This window comes from Tuber melanosporum (genome assembly GCF_000151645.1).
Source record: "Tuber melanosporum whole genome shotgun sequence assembly, scaffold_150, strain Mel28".
In the NCBI taxonomy this organism is placed as follows: domain Eukaryota; kingdom Fungi; phylum Ascomycota; class Pezizomycetes; order Pezizales; family Tuberaceae; genus Tuber; species Tuber melanosporum.
The window spans coordinates 106763-123784 of NW_003298809.1; the positions used below are offsets into that span (position 1 = coordinate 106763).

General features: G+C 48.0%; 3 protein-coding genes; all 3 read right to left on the minus strand.

Annotated features, from left to right (window-relative positions):
* Nucleotides 1-1570: 1570 nt before the first annotated feature.
* On the minus strand, nucleotides 1571-3321 carry GSTUM_00002855001 (uncharacterized protein; the record flags this gene model as incomplete). Its single annotated transcript, XM_002836572.1, has 5 exons — nucleotides 1571-1727; nucleotides 1786-1909; nucleotides 1974-3020; nucleotides 3076-3160; nucleotides 3235-3321. The coding sequence occupies 5 exons, from the start codon at nucleotides 3319-3321 to the stop codon at nucleotides 1571-1573; spliced, it is 1500 nt and encodes a 499-aa protein (XP_002836618.1).
* A 1963-nt stretch (nucleotides 3322-5284) lies between these two features.
* Nucleotides 5285-7386, minus strand: GSTUM_00002857001 (uncharacterized protein). XM_052355723.1 has 2 exons: nucleotides 7254-7386; nucleotides 5285-7101 (listed from the first exon to the last, which is right to left on the minus strand). The coding sequence occupies exon 2, from the start codon at nucleotides 5917-5919 to the stop codon at nucleotides 5716-5718; it is 204 nt and encodes a 67-aa protein (XP_052211696.1). The 5' UTR covers nucleotides 5920-7101; nucleotides 7254-7386; the 3' UTR covers nucleotides 5285-5715.
* A 1767-nt stretch (nucleotides 7387-9153) lies between these two features.
* Nucleotides 9154-10091, minus strand: GSTUM_00002858001 (uncharacterized protein). XM_002836574.2 has 1 exon: nucleotides 9154-10091. The coding sequence occupies exon 1, from the start codon at nucleotides 10053-10055 to the stop codon at nucleotides 9225-9227; it is 831 nt and encodes a 276-aa protein (XP_002836620.1). The 5' UTR covers nucleotides 10056-10091; the 3' UTR covers nucleotides 9154-9224.
* Between the last annotated feature and the right edge of the window lie 6931 nt (nucleotides 10092-17022).

The following is a 17022-nucleotide window of genomic DNA, read 5'->3' on the forward strand; positions in this document are numbered from 1 at the left end:
CTAGCGTGGAGAAACCCTTGATATCCCTCCTCGGAAATTTAAACAAACCTTCAGCACCTCTTTTCGCCCACTGACCTTCCAACTATTTTTAATTCTTATTTCATATTTTTTACTTTGGTGTTTAAGAGGGTTTCTTTACTTCATTTTTATGGGGACCGGATATTTCATGGATAGATAGATATACGTGGGATTCAGTTTAGTTTGTTTTTCCCTTTTCCCCCACTCAGTACAGGACCAGGGCCCTAGGGGTTGCGAGGGGACATGAGATATCACTAGGTCATGCTTTGACGTAATAGCTTGTTCCGTTAGAGTCAGTTGTATTTCCGGAGCCCTTTTATACCTCCCCCCCACCGAAACCCGGATGCACTAACCCCCAGTCGTGATATCACACCGTCAGAGAATCACTAGTTTAGGCCGGTTTCCTAGCACTCTTTGTCTAAAGTAAGTGGTAAGGCATCCCCGATTTTCGGTAAATAAGGCAAAGTAACCGCACTATAGTCCGCGTTTAAGATATTGCTTCAAAGTGACGGAAATATATTAAGCACGGCAAATTGCTCCTCCGATAGCCGTATATCGGTACCTCTCCTTGGCGTATGTACTGCGATCACAAGCACAACAGAAAGTCTGAGAAGGGGAATCATTGCTTTCTCCCAGTCAACTCCGTCTACATTCCCACCGCTCTCGTTTCTCACAGGTCTTCAACCTCCCTTCGGTTCCCCATCTCAGACCTACTAGCTTTGACCCACAAGACTACGGGTACTGATAACGATGAGTGAGAGCCCGTGATTCCGGCCTACACAGAGTATGTACAGAACGTAGGGTGAAGCCTCCGTTAACTCTACCTTCCCATATTTCCAGGACCCCGCTATTTCTGTCCCTTGTTCGAAGATGGGGCTTTGTTCAATGAGCTTTTCCCTTCTAAGATCTAGTTAGCCTTCTATTATTTCCCCTTTCTGGGCCGTGAATGCCCCTAAATTCTAGGATTTGTTGGAGTGAAACAAACTCTTCGCGTTATCTTTCCCCGGAGAATGTGTCTGAATTAAGGTAGAAAAGTAATCCAAACATGTTTCGACCTTTAGGCCCTTACCAAATACTCTTATTGTGAAAACCCCCCTATCTTCAATCCATATCATTCCCTCTCTGCCAAACCTATTCCCTATCTTCCGTCGCCAGCCACTCCCAAGAGATCCAGTTTCATAAAGAGCTGGAGGAGATTTCACTGTAGTTGCAACCCCGTGCTCGAGCGACAATGGTTTACCGAGTGACAGGAGAAAGGAACAAAAAGAGGCACTGCAATCACCGATGAAACAAACTGGGAACGCGGTTGGTTTAATTTAGATAATGACCAATTCAACAACCCTGCTGCCCCCCCTCCCCCCCGAGCAAACACCCAAAAATCCCGATGACGGAAAGAAAAAATGGAAAGAAATGGGTAATCATCAAAGTCATAGCAGCTAACCCACTGCTAATCCTTCGAGAACGGAAACACTGAAGAAAGCTCTGCACATGCACCCCATAAGCAACCCCAACCCAAAATCCACTACAACCAGTCTATAAAGGAGATCTAACTCTAATATCCAGCAGCGGGAAGCTTGAATCCTCCCGTGACCAAGTTCGTAAAGGTGCCAGCGGGGTCATAATCCTCCTTGACGCGGCGGAGGAACTCATTGTTGTCCTCGCCGTAGCTTTCGATGACCTTTTGGTCATGGCCAGCGTAGGACCACATGCTGCGATGGAGTGGGATATTAGCAGAGGAAATAGTGGTGTGGGAGGCAAGGTACTTACATGTATGGGTGGCGAACACCGCGCTGTTCAGCGAGGTGGATCATCGACTCGACGAAATTAGCAAAGGCTGGGAAGACAGCTCCAGTGTCGGAGAGGTTATCGAAAGTCAAACCAAAGTACAAGACTGTCAAACATTAGTACCAGCCCAAGAGAGGAGCAGAAAAGAGGGGGAGGCGGGGGTGCAATACTCGACAAAGTCCGGTCTCCAGCACCTTCCATCCCAAGAACATTTCTGCCCTTGAGAATACCCTCCTGAACGGCATTAGGGGTGACGGGCATATTACAGTGTAGCCCGTAGAAGCCGGGAATGTGTTTGTATCCCTGAAGCCAGACCTGGAATTGATACCACACGTCGTGGAAGAACTGCTTATCCGCGTAGATAGTGAAAGTCCTCTGCACCTGCACAAGTCCATACCCGAACCCGGCGTTGAATTCACGCGCGAGGTCGACCATCTGGGCCTGGCGCATGGTGTTTTTATATGGCTGAGCATCGAGCCAGGGTTGGAGAGCAGCGGGGGTAGAATTTAGGGCACCGTTGTAAAATATGGGGGAGAAGTTACTGGTCTCATTGGTGGTCCCGTTGAAGCCGTATTGCGGGAGAACGTGGGTCTTCACATCGTGGACCGCCTTGTCGACATGGTAGTCGTAGACGACGTCCTCCACAAGGGAGAGCTGGGACTGGTTATAGTAAACCATACCACCCCAAATCCAGTCAGGAAGGTTATTGGTCATGAGCTCGTACCTGGTGATGACACCAAAGTTGTCACCACCACCCTTAAGAGCACGGTGAAGATCTGGATGAGAGGCAGCACTCGCATGAACAATGGTGCCATTGTACAAGACGACTTCGTAAGTCTTGACATTATCGATGGCGAGTCCAAGCTCGTTTCCGAAGAAGGACAGACCGGCACCCAGGAGCAATCCAGTCCCAACGGGGTAGTAACGGCCGGCGACGACGGCTTTGTGGTAAGGTCCTAGGAACTCGTAGAGGGGACCCCAGGTGTTTCCGGCACCGATCCAGGCGGAGTTTTCGTTGGTGAGGGTATGCTCGTTGAGGCCTTCGGTGACGATGAGAACGCCGTCGTTGGTGTTGGCCGCACCGGGAACGGCAGAATGGCCTCCTCCCCGGACAGCGAACTTGCATTGGTTGTCAGTGAAGAGTTTCACAGCCTGGGCCACTTCCTGCGGACTAGTTGGGGAGAAGATGCAACCGGGAGAAAGGACGGTAGTGGATGCTATATTCGCCAAGTCAGAGAATCAAGATGTAACCCCGGAATGCGGCCAACATACACCAATAATCATGATTCACCGTAGTGTAATTGGCAGTTCCAATGCTGATGATCCTAGCAGGGAGGGAAGCTTCCAAGAGAGAGCACTGCAAATCATCATCGCCGTCGTCAGCATCAGCACCGAAGCCGGCAAAAGAAACTATCAGAAAAGGAAACTCACGCAGTTCGAGGTCGGGAGTGCGGCAACATTAACCCCATAGAGGGCGCCCAACGCAGCGAGCGTTTTGACAAAGTTTTGAAAAGCCATTTGTAGGAAGTGGCCGGCGTATTAACGGATGTGTTTGAAGTGTGGAGGATAGGAAGGATGATGGGAATAGGGAAGTCAAGAGAAACACGCTTCTTTATATAACGATTCCATGTACTCGAACGGCATTCGGCCCGTGAGACGGAAGAAACGGTAAAAGCTTCTTTTTCTTTTTCACGCCATATTGTCCCCTTTGCCCCCACCGATGATGGTGAGCGGTAGTGGAGGGGGGGAGGAAATTGGCTAGGGAGACCAGACCATGCTAAATGTGTGGTTTGTACTCTCATCGCTGCCTCTCTCCTATGGTCTGTCGCTAGGCTCAGCAGACATTCCGAGGTGGCTAGACTTGTGTGATTCGGGCCTAAGAAACCTGAGTGGGCAATTCCTAAACATTGTCACGATCGGCAGCGTGTTGGGGAAAGATGTTCGAACACTACTGTGTCCGCGACGTCAGCTCAAGCCATGGTGTGTAGTGATTGGATAGAGTAAACCTGGCACAGCATCCTACCGGGAAAGCTATTCTTCCCCACACACGAGACTTCTCCCAGAATCCAACATGTCATGATTTGTCTCTATCCCTGCGTACCGTAGCAGAGCCCCAATCTCCGGGAGTCGAAGTGCGAGGGATTCTTGGAAAATTCGCCAAACGATTGTAGGGGAGCGACAGCGGCACTGTGCCTGTGCCTGTCTGCAATGCGGAACGCTGCAATATTATTTTACCGGGCCTCGCGTGCCGAAGCCAGAGCCAGGTGGTCGCGATGGGGGATAGATTGGAAAATCCGAGTAACCCGGTACAGTAGCGGGAGCGGCTTGGGCCCGCCGATCGGTTGGAAATGCTTGGCACACCATTCGACCAGCGCTAACCCAAATTCCGGGGATCTAGTCAATTGGTGAGCCACGACTGCCAAGCCGGTGCCAAGTCTAACCACGGTATGATACATTATGGAGCGTTCAGCGAGATAGATTATAACAACTAAACCCTGTTGTAGGTTGAACCAGTTGATTCAGCTTGTAGGAAACAGGCGATATTGCTTGTCAACAGAATATAAAAAAGCTGCGCCTTGTTAAATTTTAAATTTGTCTACAGGTACAGTACGGTACTGTACCTGGTTGTCAATGCCTCGTAATGTGCGGTACTCGTAGGTCGTACAGTACGAGTACAATGAAGAACGCTTCCGCTCGTTAATCTCAACCAACAACAAACCAGGCATTCAACGCGGTAGACATGCGATCCCGCCGATCCCAATCTAACCATTGATGCTCGGTACTTTTACTCGAGGGCAGAATGGTGTGGTGCTGACCTGACTTTTCAGTCTCGGAAGTCTTGGCAGTGAATTGACGTGGGTCCTAGGTCCGGACCGGATGACAACTCCATATTATCAAGACCGATAAACATTCTCGGTTTGGGCCCCCCCCGATATCGTACTATACCCACTGGTGCCCCCCACCCACACCTGATGCCCTGACACCATGACACTGGTGTCATCTTCACTTACGCTCCATGTCGATGCGCCACGGAAAAGGGGCTTTTCATCTATGGTGGCTGGTAAGGGATCGACGATTGGTAATAATTCCTGGGACCTTCCTCTTCTCCATACACCAACCACTCTACCACCCTACCACCCAGTGGCGCTTAATTTACCGGTGATTGGGACGGTGATGTTATGAAGAAAGGGTCCGCAGACACCTGTTCGGATCTGTCCGGCACATCTCAAGGTGGGTGAAAAGGGTCTTTTGATGGCGACGTTATTGATTTCTGCTGGAGATACTTTGCTACGGTAGCTGATACACCGGTTGGATAGGAAATTTATGCGATTGGAGATGTAATGGTAATAGTCCACTATCCACTCCAGCCTTCTTTTTTAGGTGGGTAGCGAAGTTGCAATACAAACCCCTCAGAAAGTCTTCAATCGCAACCACACCTGACCGCACTCACTCTCGGCAGCACTGCACTCCCTACCGACAATCAATATAACTAACGTGGTTCAATTGACAAGGTTCACTGGACAGTCCATCGCTACCCCACCAGCAACCATACTAAGCAATCAACACAAGAACCTAAATCGCTTCAACCTCTCTCGCCACTTTCCCAATTCCTCAATTATATCATTCGGAAGTCCGAATCCCCCCGGGAGCGCATTATCACCAGATAAAATTCTCGGCGAAACGGAGTTTTTCTTTGACTCCCGAACGGCCCTGCTGCACACATCCTCCCACTTGCGCAGCTCCCTCACCGGAGCACTGTATAATCCCCGTCAAAGTTTAATTTCCTCTCACCAACACGCCCCCCTAGTGACCGTAATTCCGCTATCCCCACCCCACAATAATCTCCGTAAGATTTCCAACTCCATCAAGAAAGCAAGTTAATGAAGAGCAAGTTCACCAAGTGGAAAAAGGTCACAGGCACACACAGGTCCTGCCCATTCGATAACCGTCCCATGAAGCAACACAAAATACGGCAGTACGGCAACCCCCAACCCGCGCACCATGTCGAAGCTCCTCCCCCCCCGACCCCCGTGAGAAAATGCGTTCGAAAACAGCAGTTCGTGTATGGGAAACAGGGTTACGCCCCACCCATCCCATACCGATACCGCTAAACATATGCACGCGAGCGGGGCAGAGCAGCTCGGTTGGCTTGTTGGTCCGCCTGCATTGTGTCAGTCATTTCCAAACTACCCTCTTCAACCTACCCAGTTAAGAGCGGATGTCTGCCAGTCCCGACCTCGCGTCTCCCAAAGTGAGCGTGCGGATCGGTGAGCCGGCAGGAGTTATGACGTCGACTCCTATCGGTTGTAGGCCTTTGATGTATCTAGTGATAGGAAGCGCAGAGATTCAAGACGAAAGACGGAGATGATGGAGTTTCCTGTTATTCCACTCTGTATGCCTTGGTGTACCCAGTAGCTTGGCTCAAGATAGTTTGCGTGTTTTCTAGAGGGGGATCGGGGAGCGTGGGAGCGGTCGTGGAAGAGATATAAAGACCCCCATAACGGCCTAGTTGGAAGGCATCATCACTAACTCCTGGGTCTTCATTGCCGCTACCACTCGTAGCACTACCACCGCTTAGACACCAACCTCTCTTCCTCAACTGATCCTTGATTAACCCTCACATCTAACACTCTTACTATCAAAATTCGCTCCCCAATTCAAGACCCCTATAACCCTAACCCCAAAATGAAGATCACCCCCCTTCTCACACTCTTGGCATCCGGCGCCACAGCCGTGCTCGTGCATCACTCCCCCTCCTTCATGTACCAAGGTTCCCCCCACCACCACCTCCGCGAAGCGGACTATACCTCCCGAGACTACGAACTCCGCTGTCCAACGAGCAAAGACCCCCACAAGATGACGCTCCCAGCAATCACGCAGGAACTCGACTCCAAAGGGAAGGCGACCAACATCCTGCAATGCTGGGAAATCGATAACGTTGTGCCAGCAGTGGGTGGGATCGAGGGCGCGAGTCTTGTAGGATGGGGTGCCTTCGACGCGGCTTACCAATACGACTTTCACGAGGGGTTTTTTATGCCGCCCCATCCGGCACCGGAACCTAGCTTGGTCCTCATGAGCGCCGGCGCTGGTTTGTAAGCCCAGTGCGTTTCGACCAGCGTGGGTTATACTAATGTCAGGTAGGACTGATCACCGTTCCGTCGGGAGAGGTTCTCAGACTTGGCCCCGGCGATACCTTCTTTTCCGTGGGCACCGATGGCTGGCAGACGGCGTGGTGGTCGGAGGGCACTCGAGTCACGGATTTTTACTTCAAGGACGGGGACATTCCTAACCACGAGGCTGTTCAGAAGCTTACGTAAGCATTGGCCCCTCCCAAAGCCTCTTCCCCGAACACAAAGCTGATACACACGACTCCTCGGTAGTCACTAAACCCACCGGGAGATGTCCCAGTATTTCAATCCTTTGGTATGGATAAAGAATAGTAACCTTACGCCAACTGTCACGGTTTTCGTTATTTCTGTCTCGCATCCGGGCCTCAACGCCTAAATACCCATCTTCCTCTTGGAGCACTTTAGGAAAACGGGGGGGGGGTTTCCAAAAAAAAAAAAAGAAAAAGAGTCTCTGTAATCTGTCGAGGTTCAACACCAGTGTTTGTGCAGTTTTGAATCATGCGGTATATGAAGAATAAGTTATTGTCATGTAAAAAGAGAGAGAGAGAGGAGAATCTCCACTGCATTTTGTCTATCTTACTCAGCAGCTCATCCGATGGCGGATTCGGGTGTAAGTGAGCCAATCAGCAATGTTAAGAAAGTCCATAAAAACTCCGACCTTCCACCGGTTTCCGAACCCTATAACAATATCATGACGATCACTGCCTTCCCCGCCTATCCTTTCGGAACAAGTTCCCAAGCAAAGCAAGCCCCCATGTCTTCACAAGAAAAAGAAAAGAAAAGAAAGCTTAAACAACCTTCTGTAGAACACACACCCCCTCATCTCCCGACACCAGCTATCACCCATTCAGACAGGCAATAACTGTACGAGTACAGCACTGTAGTGTACTGTACCGCGCTTACGCTATCAACTGCAGAGATTCTAGAAAGAATGAAGAATGAAAAAAACGCAAATCTCCAACCAATGTGGGCGAAGCCATCCACCAGTATTTCGCGATAGGGCGTTTTGTGTTTCTCTCCAACTCCCTCCCCTTCTTTCGATTATGTCTCTTTCGTAGCGGTAAGCGCGCTTGAATTTTTGCTGTTCAATTGCTGGTGAAAGAGGAAAAATTACAAAAACCGCTCATCACTGTAGAGTACTGTATGATACTGTACGAGTACTGTACATGGGGCTAAAGTGCTATAGAGTACAGCACAGTTTGAAACTTTGCTCTCCGCATTAAAATCCCACCGTATAGATAAATCCCCCGTATAAACTTCCACCCCCACTCATACTCGTAAGAAGGCACCAAAAACCTTAAAATGAAATGTGAGGGAGGGGAGGGAGAGAACCGACACCGGCTGCGTCGTCTCAAAATGGTAAAAACTCATCCACAACGATTCCTACAACCCAGTGAAATTACGGTACCCCACCAAGGTTGCCTCTATCCATCACTGTGGTGTGGGCATGTACAGTACGAGTACAGTGCTAAAGCTGCGCAGTAATGTACCGATAATGTACTGTACTGTACAAGTGCTTCAGCTTGCCTCCGCGTGTGGGGGGAAGGAGAGGAGAAAAAAAGCCCCCACCCACGGACCCGAGTAAAACTTTCCTCCACGGGCACTGATATCCGTACGTCACATAACCCTCCCAAAGGGGCGAGGGGGAAAAAAACGTGTTCGGTAGTAGTTAGCCGAGTGGGGGGGGCCACGGCGGCGGGGGTGTTGTTTTTGTCGATCGGGCACGGTAGTTATTTTCTGTTAACGCCGCTTCGCGAAAAGGGTTCAAGCTGGATCTCCTACTTTTCTGGAAAATGCTCTGCGAGCCGTACTGTAGGTGTGGTTGGTGTGTGTGGCCGATGGGAAATGGGAACTCTAATGATTATGTCCGAGTTGTGTGTGGTTGTGTAGTTGTGTGGTGTCGTGCCAGTTCGCTCGAGTAGATTAGCGAGGGAGGAAGGGGATCGGTGGGGTTGTTACCGCTTTTGGGATTATTACTATTCACTATGGCATTTTGCGATTCGTGCTACGGTATTCCTACATGTGTGGGAAGAGTTGCTCGAGTGTGATAACGTAAATGTTGTTGTGTTTCCCTTTTTAGCCGTCCCAACCGGGGACTCCGGGGGAATATTCTGTTTCCTTTCTGCCCCAATCCAAAGGAGGAAATTCTGGACGTCTTACAGCACCTGTGAATGAGACGATTCTCAATTATTTACAGTTTTCATGATTATTCAACGACAAGTCCTCAACAAAGCCGGCTGCCAAGATTCAATTTTTCCTAAATTGCAAAACTATGATACTCGTACGCCACCGTCAATGCCCCTCCTCCCCCTGGTAATTCGTATACCCTGCCACCTCTCTCAAGCCCTCAACCTCCCCCATCTTCTCAAACACATCCCCCCCAACAGGCAACACTCCGGGCACCCCCCCAAGTCCCGCGTCCCCAGCCAAGACCCGGACAATAACGGCGGAAGCCTTGACCGGATCCCCTGGCTGGTGTCCGTGAAAAGCGCTGAACCCCCTCCTGATCCCGCCAAGCACACCCTCATACTCCTCAATCCGCTCCTGTGCTACGAGCCGATGCCCATGCTCCAGGAACGCGGTCCTGAAATGCCCCAGCATGACGCAGCAAACCTCGATCCCGAACGCCGCCACTTCGGCCCTGAGGGCCTCGGTAACGACCCTGAGTGCCGCCTTGCTCCCGCAAAAGTACCCTGCGGCGGCCGCGCCCCTGAGGGCGCCTATGCCAGCGACGTTGGCGATGACGCCGCTGCTGCGAGCGCGAAAGTGCGGGAGGAGTGCCCGCGCGAGGTTCATGGGACCGAAGAGGTTGGTCTTGTATAGGCGGTCCGTCTCCCCCTCATCTGTCTCCTCCACCGCACCTTCGAGAAGGTAGCCTGCTACATTTACTAGTATGTCTATGTTCTCGTGCTGGGCTAGGGCTTGCGCTACGACCGATGCGAGTTCGGAGTGGGGGGAGGTCAGGTCTAGTTTTAGGGTTGTGGCTCCTCGTGTGGAGAGGTCGGCGAGTCGCGTTGGGGTTCGACTAGTGGCGATGACTGTGTCGCCGCGCGCAAGGGCTGCAAGGGAGATTTCTCGCCCGATGCCGGAGGATGCGCCAGTTATCAGCCAGGTCTTTGCCATTTTCTCGATGTCGGAGGGCTAAACGGACTGACGGTGATGAATGGATGGGGTGATTGAATACAGAAGAGGGGGGTTAAGAGGAGAGGATAATATTATATAAAGTGACAAAAGTGGCGTGTCGAGAGTGGGTGTGTAGCACCGGGTAATATAGCATTCCATTTCACGATATCCTCCTCCCACCCTACTCTCCCCCTCCAACTTCGCTTCCTAGAGCCCCATTTCTGCATGTAATCTCACAGGTAAGTATCCGTTCAAAAAGCTAGACTACGGTGATACATCGTGCCCGTTTACCGATCTCGAGAAGTAGAGTAACCCCACCCCTCCCCCTTGAAGATCCATACGTCACGCACGCCCGGGAGCACCGGTTACAAAAACCTACGTTTTTTCTTGGTGGCGAGGTTCAGCGGTCATGTCGGCGTTGATCTACATGCAGTACCCCCCTCGAGGCTATTTCTTTCTATACCAAGTCATGCACCATTCAAACCGCTTGAGTTTCCCCATCCCTGCTGGGTAAGTAGCTATGCCGCTTCTTGATCCGCAACTTCTTTCCCCTTTTTCGGACTCAGGAACCCACTGCATTCCCGGAATTCGGCACACTGTGGGGGGGGGGGCGGCGGAGGAAATCCTTGCATCGCAGTGATCTTTGGTGATAGTTCGTTTTAGGGAGTTATTATATCCTAGCCATTATAGTTGACATGAGACTGCGGCTGCTCCGGTGGACTATAGTTATGCGACCAGGTATGTATAAGTGGTGTTATCCATCGGGTTACATACTGTATGGAGTTATGCGTCATTGCATTCGCATGGATTGCTTGAACAATGGTTTTTATAATAGCAAGTCCAATATAGGGACTCTGTACACCGATAGGTCTCGTTCTGTGCGGGACGGGACATGACGCACCATCCATATTCACGGAATAACCATAGAGAATTACTGGTAGATTGACATCTTGTAAGAAATAGGGGGGCTCGAGAGTAGGGTGCTGCGAGAGCCTTTTCCTATACCATCCCTCCAATGCCGGGCGGATAAGCCTTACCACCCCCCCCATTCCGCTATTCTCCCCTCCTTCACCGAGATCAAATTTGACCCGGGCCTGCCTGCCGGGTGAGAATATATATTTGTACCACAAAAACCCAACAAAACGTTCCCGAACTCATATACCCAAGGATAGAATATCACGACCGGCATCAGAGTCCGGACTTTGGTCCATTGGAATTTGGGACTAGTGTCCGCCAAGCAGAAACCGGGTGATGCTTGGTGATGATAAAGATGAACGCTCGTTCGTGGCGGGACCAGACCGAGTTTTCCCGTTAGGCTTACGTAATCGCCAGTGCAGGAAAAATTGTCACAGTTTGACGGCGGACCCCACTGCATGATAACGAGAGGGTCATCCCAGTGCAGTTCTAAATCAGTGCTCCATATTGGTTATCCGCCTCTCATAAACTGACGGCACACTTTGGGGGGTGATCTGTGGGTTAGGTAAATGCGGTTCTATATCAATTCCACCTCGCGAGGACAAGTTCATCGTGACATAAACTGGCCGAAGTCCGGTTTTGGGGGAAATTTCGCGTATGGAACTGGGGTCTTGTACTGATAAACAAACCCCCGCTTACAGAAAGGACAAAAATCCCGAAGTACAGGAACCCACGCTTCTCATCCCCCCTCAAACTTATCACAATGATGTCCCACAAGTTTGGAACAACAAAGTAACGTAAAAGGCGGTGGTGTGACACAAGACCGGGATGTGTCACATCATTTTCGCGTAATATGAGACAGGGTGTCTATGGGAGGCAACCCCGCTCCTGTGTGCAAAGATAAACAAAACTCAAAAAATGCGAACGAGATGGGTCGGGTTAACAAGCACAAAGTCTCGGAGTATGATGAATGCCTCCAGCAAGTACACAAGTTCCTCAGGTTGATTGATAATCCAATAACTGTGGCCAAAGCTGTGGAAGCATTTGAAGTCAACAAGTGAATACTATATCAGCAGATCGCAGGAACCCATGATAGCCAAGTGATATTGCACCAAGAACAACAGCACCTGACCCCAGCAGAGGAGTCGGCTATTGTTAAATGGTATGAGGAGCAAGATGATCAGGGGTTTCCCCCAAGGTTAGATATGGTTTGCACTATGGCTATTCATCTGGAACAGAAGTGAAGTGTCACAAACACGGCTTAGTGAGGAAAAGGTTTTCACATTACTCATAATTATAAGTCATAGGTATGTTATTGTTTCATGCATATGACTCATTTGGGTCATATGACTTGTTATCTTATGATTTATTATGCTTCGCACATGACTTGATTATGAGTCATGGGATGTGTATCTGGTAGGTGTACCATGTAGGTATACCTTGCGGGAATGCCTTGTGCATATGATTTATATTTCACAGATGGCTTTGTTACAAGATCATGGGCTTTACTCATGTTACCACTTGGAGCCATATGACTTGTTTATTGTGTAATGATTGGTTTATGAGATTTTGCATATAACCTTGCCATAAGGTCATGGGTTTTTTACATGTGATCACTTTGGTTATATAACTAGTCTGTTATGAGTTGGTTTCACCCATGTGACCACCTTGGGTCACATGACTAGGGGTGAGAAGAGCATGATATAAGGAGGCTGGTAGGGCCAAGGAGGATAGGGTCTTCACACTTTGTCCCAAGCACTTTTCTCATTCTTGCTATTACTCCACCTCAGTAGCATTCCTTTCACATCTATAATGGTCTTCTTTATCTTAGGTTCTGCAGAAGATATGTGAGTTCGCTAAGTAGTTTCTGAGGTCCTTGGTGTTAAGTCTATCAGTGTTGGTGATTGTGTTGCAGATTACTTGTTTGTACTGTTTTGTTGTTTGCTGGTTATCTCATGATGCTGGCGCTGTGAGCTTTTCATCACAGTCATGTATGTGCCCCTTTCAGTAAAAGGTCTACAGCTTTCTGTCTATCGTCTACTTGTATGTTTTGTGTTCGATTAGGGGGATTGAACTTTGTGTTTAGGGGGATCACCTGTGTCGTTTTTTGGCCCAGCTCATATTTTTTATTGCATTTTAATAAAGTTCTTAGTTCTTGGGAGATAAATCATCTATGGGTTTACTGAATGATCGTTCTATATCTCAACTGAATATACTGACCCCATTATCACTCAGGTAGCAGAGTGGTACTCACTGTATTCCTCCTCCTTACTGTATATTTCTACAGTTAGAATCCTGCGATGTTTATCACTATTCCATTGGAGTTTTTGTGCTTGCGGCATTGTAGCGGTTGAGTCAGGTGGTTCCTCCTTGCTTTGGTGGGAATAGCTTTGACACTTAAAAAATGTTACCCACTGGTATGGCTCTTGTGGTTGCCTGAGGTAGTGTATGATAATTGGCTGCCAGACACTTGTGGTGTCTGTGCATTGGGGTAGTTTGATTGTAGATTGTAGTTGGCAGCCTCATCTGTTATAAGTGGAGACTACCTTTTGTTTGTCTACTTTCGTTCATTTGCCCTCCCCCTTCCTGTATCATCAATTGGGGATTCCTCTAGCCCATCTTTCCGTCAGCGACTATTGATAGACCAGTGGGAATGTCTTTGAATAATGGGGGCTAAGAATCTCAGCTTGGTTTGGCCTCTCGTGGGCTGCATTGGTTAGTATGGCTGATGTCCATACCTTTTGGTATTGGTGCTTCCTCTGTTGTCTTTCGTGGTCTCAGCTGGTAGCTATCTCAGCTATATAGTATCGGGAGTGGGACTCTATTGGTGTGGGCAAAACTAGTAACTACCTAATGGGGTCTGGTATAGGCTGTTCTATTGCTATTAGATAGTAGATCTGTCCGAGGTACACTGGGTGCTGGATGGGTCTCATGGTATCTGGTGTATGGCCCTTAAAACGGGCTGATTGGGGGGTGACGGGCAACTGCATGTACTAGTTGGGCCTGCATCAGGTTGAATATGGTCGAATTAAGTGCTTGCGGCCTGCTGTCCTAATGAGGTAAAGCTGTTGAGTGCTGTAAAGCTTTCTGACTGACCTGTGGATTGACAGCCACCTACACAGATAGTGGGTTGCCACAATCAAGTTAGACTTATTTGGGTGTTACATGCTACAGCTTGTAGTATTTGTTTGTTGTGTTTGGTTTAGCTATAGGTATGGCAGGAGGAGGCATGGCACTACCTATGGGAGATAGGTCTGACTAGCTGTTTCAGTTTGTTATTACTTTCATGAATTTCTTTTGTTTATGTTGTTTGTTTGATGTACAGGTAGTAGATACTGGTCCTCCTCAGTGGTACACTCTTTGGTGGCAACTGAAAAAGTGGGTTCTTAGGGCTGATGGCCAGGTATGTGGGCACGAGAGGTGGACATGTTGATCACCTTCTCCCTACTATTTTATCATCTGTAGGTTTGGTGTGTTTGTTGGTTTTCTCTTGTAGTAGATATGGATTGCATGATATTATTCTGATTGGGTGGTAGCGCTTTTAGGTTTTTTAAATAAGGAACCCGGTAGGGTTGGTCTTTTATTGGCCTTTAGCTACATCTAGTACTAGTTGGATTCAAACCAGAGAGGCTACAGACTTGGACTGAGGAGGATACTTGGTTATTTGATTGTCTTATAATTAGTTTCTATGCAGGCATAACTTGGAGATAGTACATGTAGGGCTGTTTACTTGGTTGGCTCAAAGTTCGTGGCATACCAGTTCGCAGTATTCCTGTGCCGGTAAGGACTTGTCATATGTCGGTATTGGTGGTAGAATTTTAAATAAAATTAGATTAAATTTCATGTACTTTTCCTACTCTTATATTTACCCTATCTCAGAAGTAGGGACAACAATATTTTACCTTATGTCGCTGGTGATAAATACTTCATCTATTGTTACTTGTATGTGTTTTTTGTTGTGGGTGGTAGGTTAGAAGAAATTGTTCTCACTTGGAAGCCACTAGAGTGTACCATATTGCCGGCCCAGTTCTAGTGATCAGGAAGTGTAGTTTGGATAAAGATGGTGTCTTCGAAAGCCTCCTGCTCCACAGATTCTCCTCTGCCTGTGAGATGTTATCGCACATTTAGTTTAACTACGATCCTTCCTCATCGCTTGTGACTGTCAGTATGCCCTTCCTTCTTATGCATATTTTTGACACTGACTGTCGCCTCATCGCTACAACTACATGTATCTACATTGTACCCAGGTACCACCTTTGTTTCCTATAGTTTCTCCACTGTATTAAGTGTCAGAATATGGTAAACCATCAGTTTGATGAAGAGGTTTGGTAAATAGATTCTGTTACAACCATTGCCACAATGAAAGAAGTGGAGATTTTGGTACTGGGCTTACTAATGAGGAAGGGCTGTTTAGCCACCTGTGGCTTGGACAAGAGCTCTACTACAGGACTCTTCATTTAGTTTAACTCTGATTACGACTTGGAGTACTCTGAAGCCCTCGAACCCTCGCCTCCTAAGAATCTCAGACTATTATCTCTGAGTCCTCTCTACCTCTGGCTAAAAACAACTCGACTGCCACTGCAGTTTAGGCAAGCTTCTAGTCTGTTACCCCTCTCTACACTGTGGCTACCAATGCACAAAGTGACCAGTTTCCTCTGCTAGGGCCTACCTGCAGGGCTAACTCCTCTACACTCTCTATCCTGGCTGGGATGTTATCTAGCAAAAGGGTGCTATCCTAGACCCCCAAGTTCAAGCTAGATGACCTTGAGAATGAGGACTACAACCCTTCTGCTACTGGAACGCGCCACCATATACTGTCAGCTTCCTCTGCTGAACAATCTACTATCCTCCTTCTCGGTTCTTAGTTTTTAAGGGCTATTAGGGTTGATCAAGGACAGAAGAAACAAATCATTCTGGCTCTCTCTTGCCTGCCCTTAGATCTTCATCATGAGCAATTGGCCATTTCCCTACCTGTTGTACTTCCGTCAATAATTGAAGCTAGACCCTCTTCCCCGTCATGTCAGGTAAGTCAGGATGTTCTATCTGTTAGAAATACCAGATCTGATACCTAGGAACTACCTTAAGTAGGGTAACCTGACTCACAATCGGAATCTATGGTCAACAATGTACCCCTGCAATCCTCGTATGGACTTACACATTACCTTATGTATTGATCTCAATTGGGTCCTGCGACTATTATGCTATAAAATTAAATGTATAGGAAGAACACTGTATAAATTGCCACCATCCATCTGACCGAATCCTGTTTGCAGGATATATGGGAGGTGACCTTTGGCTAGGTCTGAGAAGTAGAACAGAGTAAACTTATCAACTATTCAGGACACTACTAGGCTTTAAATATGTAACATTTTTTGCATATGTGATAGGGAACAGGACGTGTTTGTGTGAAAGAGCTGGTATCGAATGATAAAGAATCTCAGCAAGAAGCTAATAGAGTTGCATCCACTATACAATAACCAGAAGAGTCTAGAACTCTGAAAAACACTACTACAGAAATGAATGGGCTTTACAGAGTATTACAACTGGGTTTTGCAACACGTTGTTACTATAGAAATAGTCCTTAATACTAGAACTACAATTAAAATCTTAGTACCTTCAGCAATCAAGGGATGCCGACCATGGAATTATCTATCAATCTGGTAAAATACCTTGCTGTGAATTAGTAGAAAGCTCCCCCGAAAGATAGCTGTCTGTTAGATACAAAGTTAAGAAGGTTTGAAGTCAGTTGATCTAGGAAGGTTGTGATTACGACTACCTTTGCAGATAGAATCTGCACAAGAAAGTGATCATTTCAATAATGATAGAGAAGAGGAGAGCCCACTCAGTTTGACTTAAGAACTTGGTCTTATGTCTAACTCCTCTGACAATTGGATAATTACTATTGGGAATAGCATGATTCCTAGTCAGAGATATCGCAATTAGCAATGTCGGTGTGCTAATTTTCAGAGTCTCCGAGTGTTTGCACCTTGAAAAATACCCCACATTGCGAGTTATAATCAGAAGACGTACATAGTTGTATAATAGAGAGAGG

What these genes read in the sequence shown, in the direction of transcription:
- GSTUM_00002857001 (XM_052355723.1), bottom strand. Translation starts at nt 5,919, where the DNA reads ATGTTTAGCGGTATCGGTATGGGATGGGTGGGGCGTAACCCTGTTTCC.
- GSTUM_00002858001 (XM_002836574.2), bottom strand. Translation starts at nt 10,055, where the DNA reads ATGGCAAAGACCTGGCTGATAACTGGCGCATCCTCCGGCATCGGGCGA.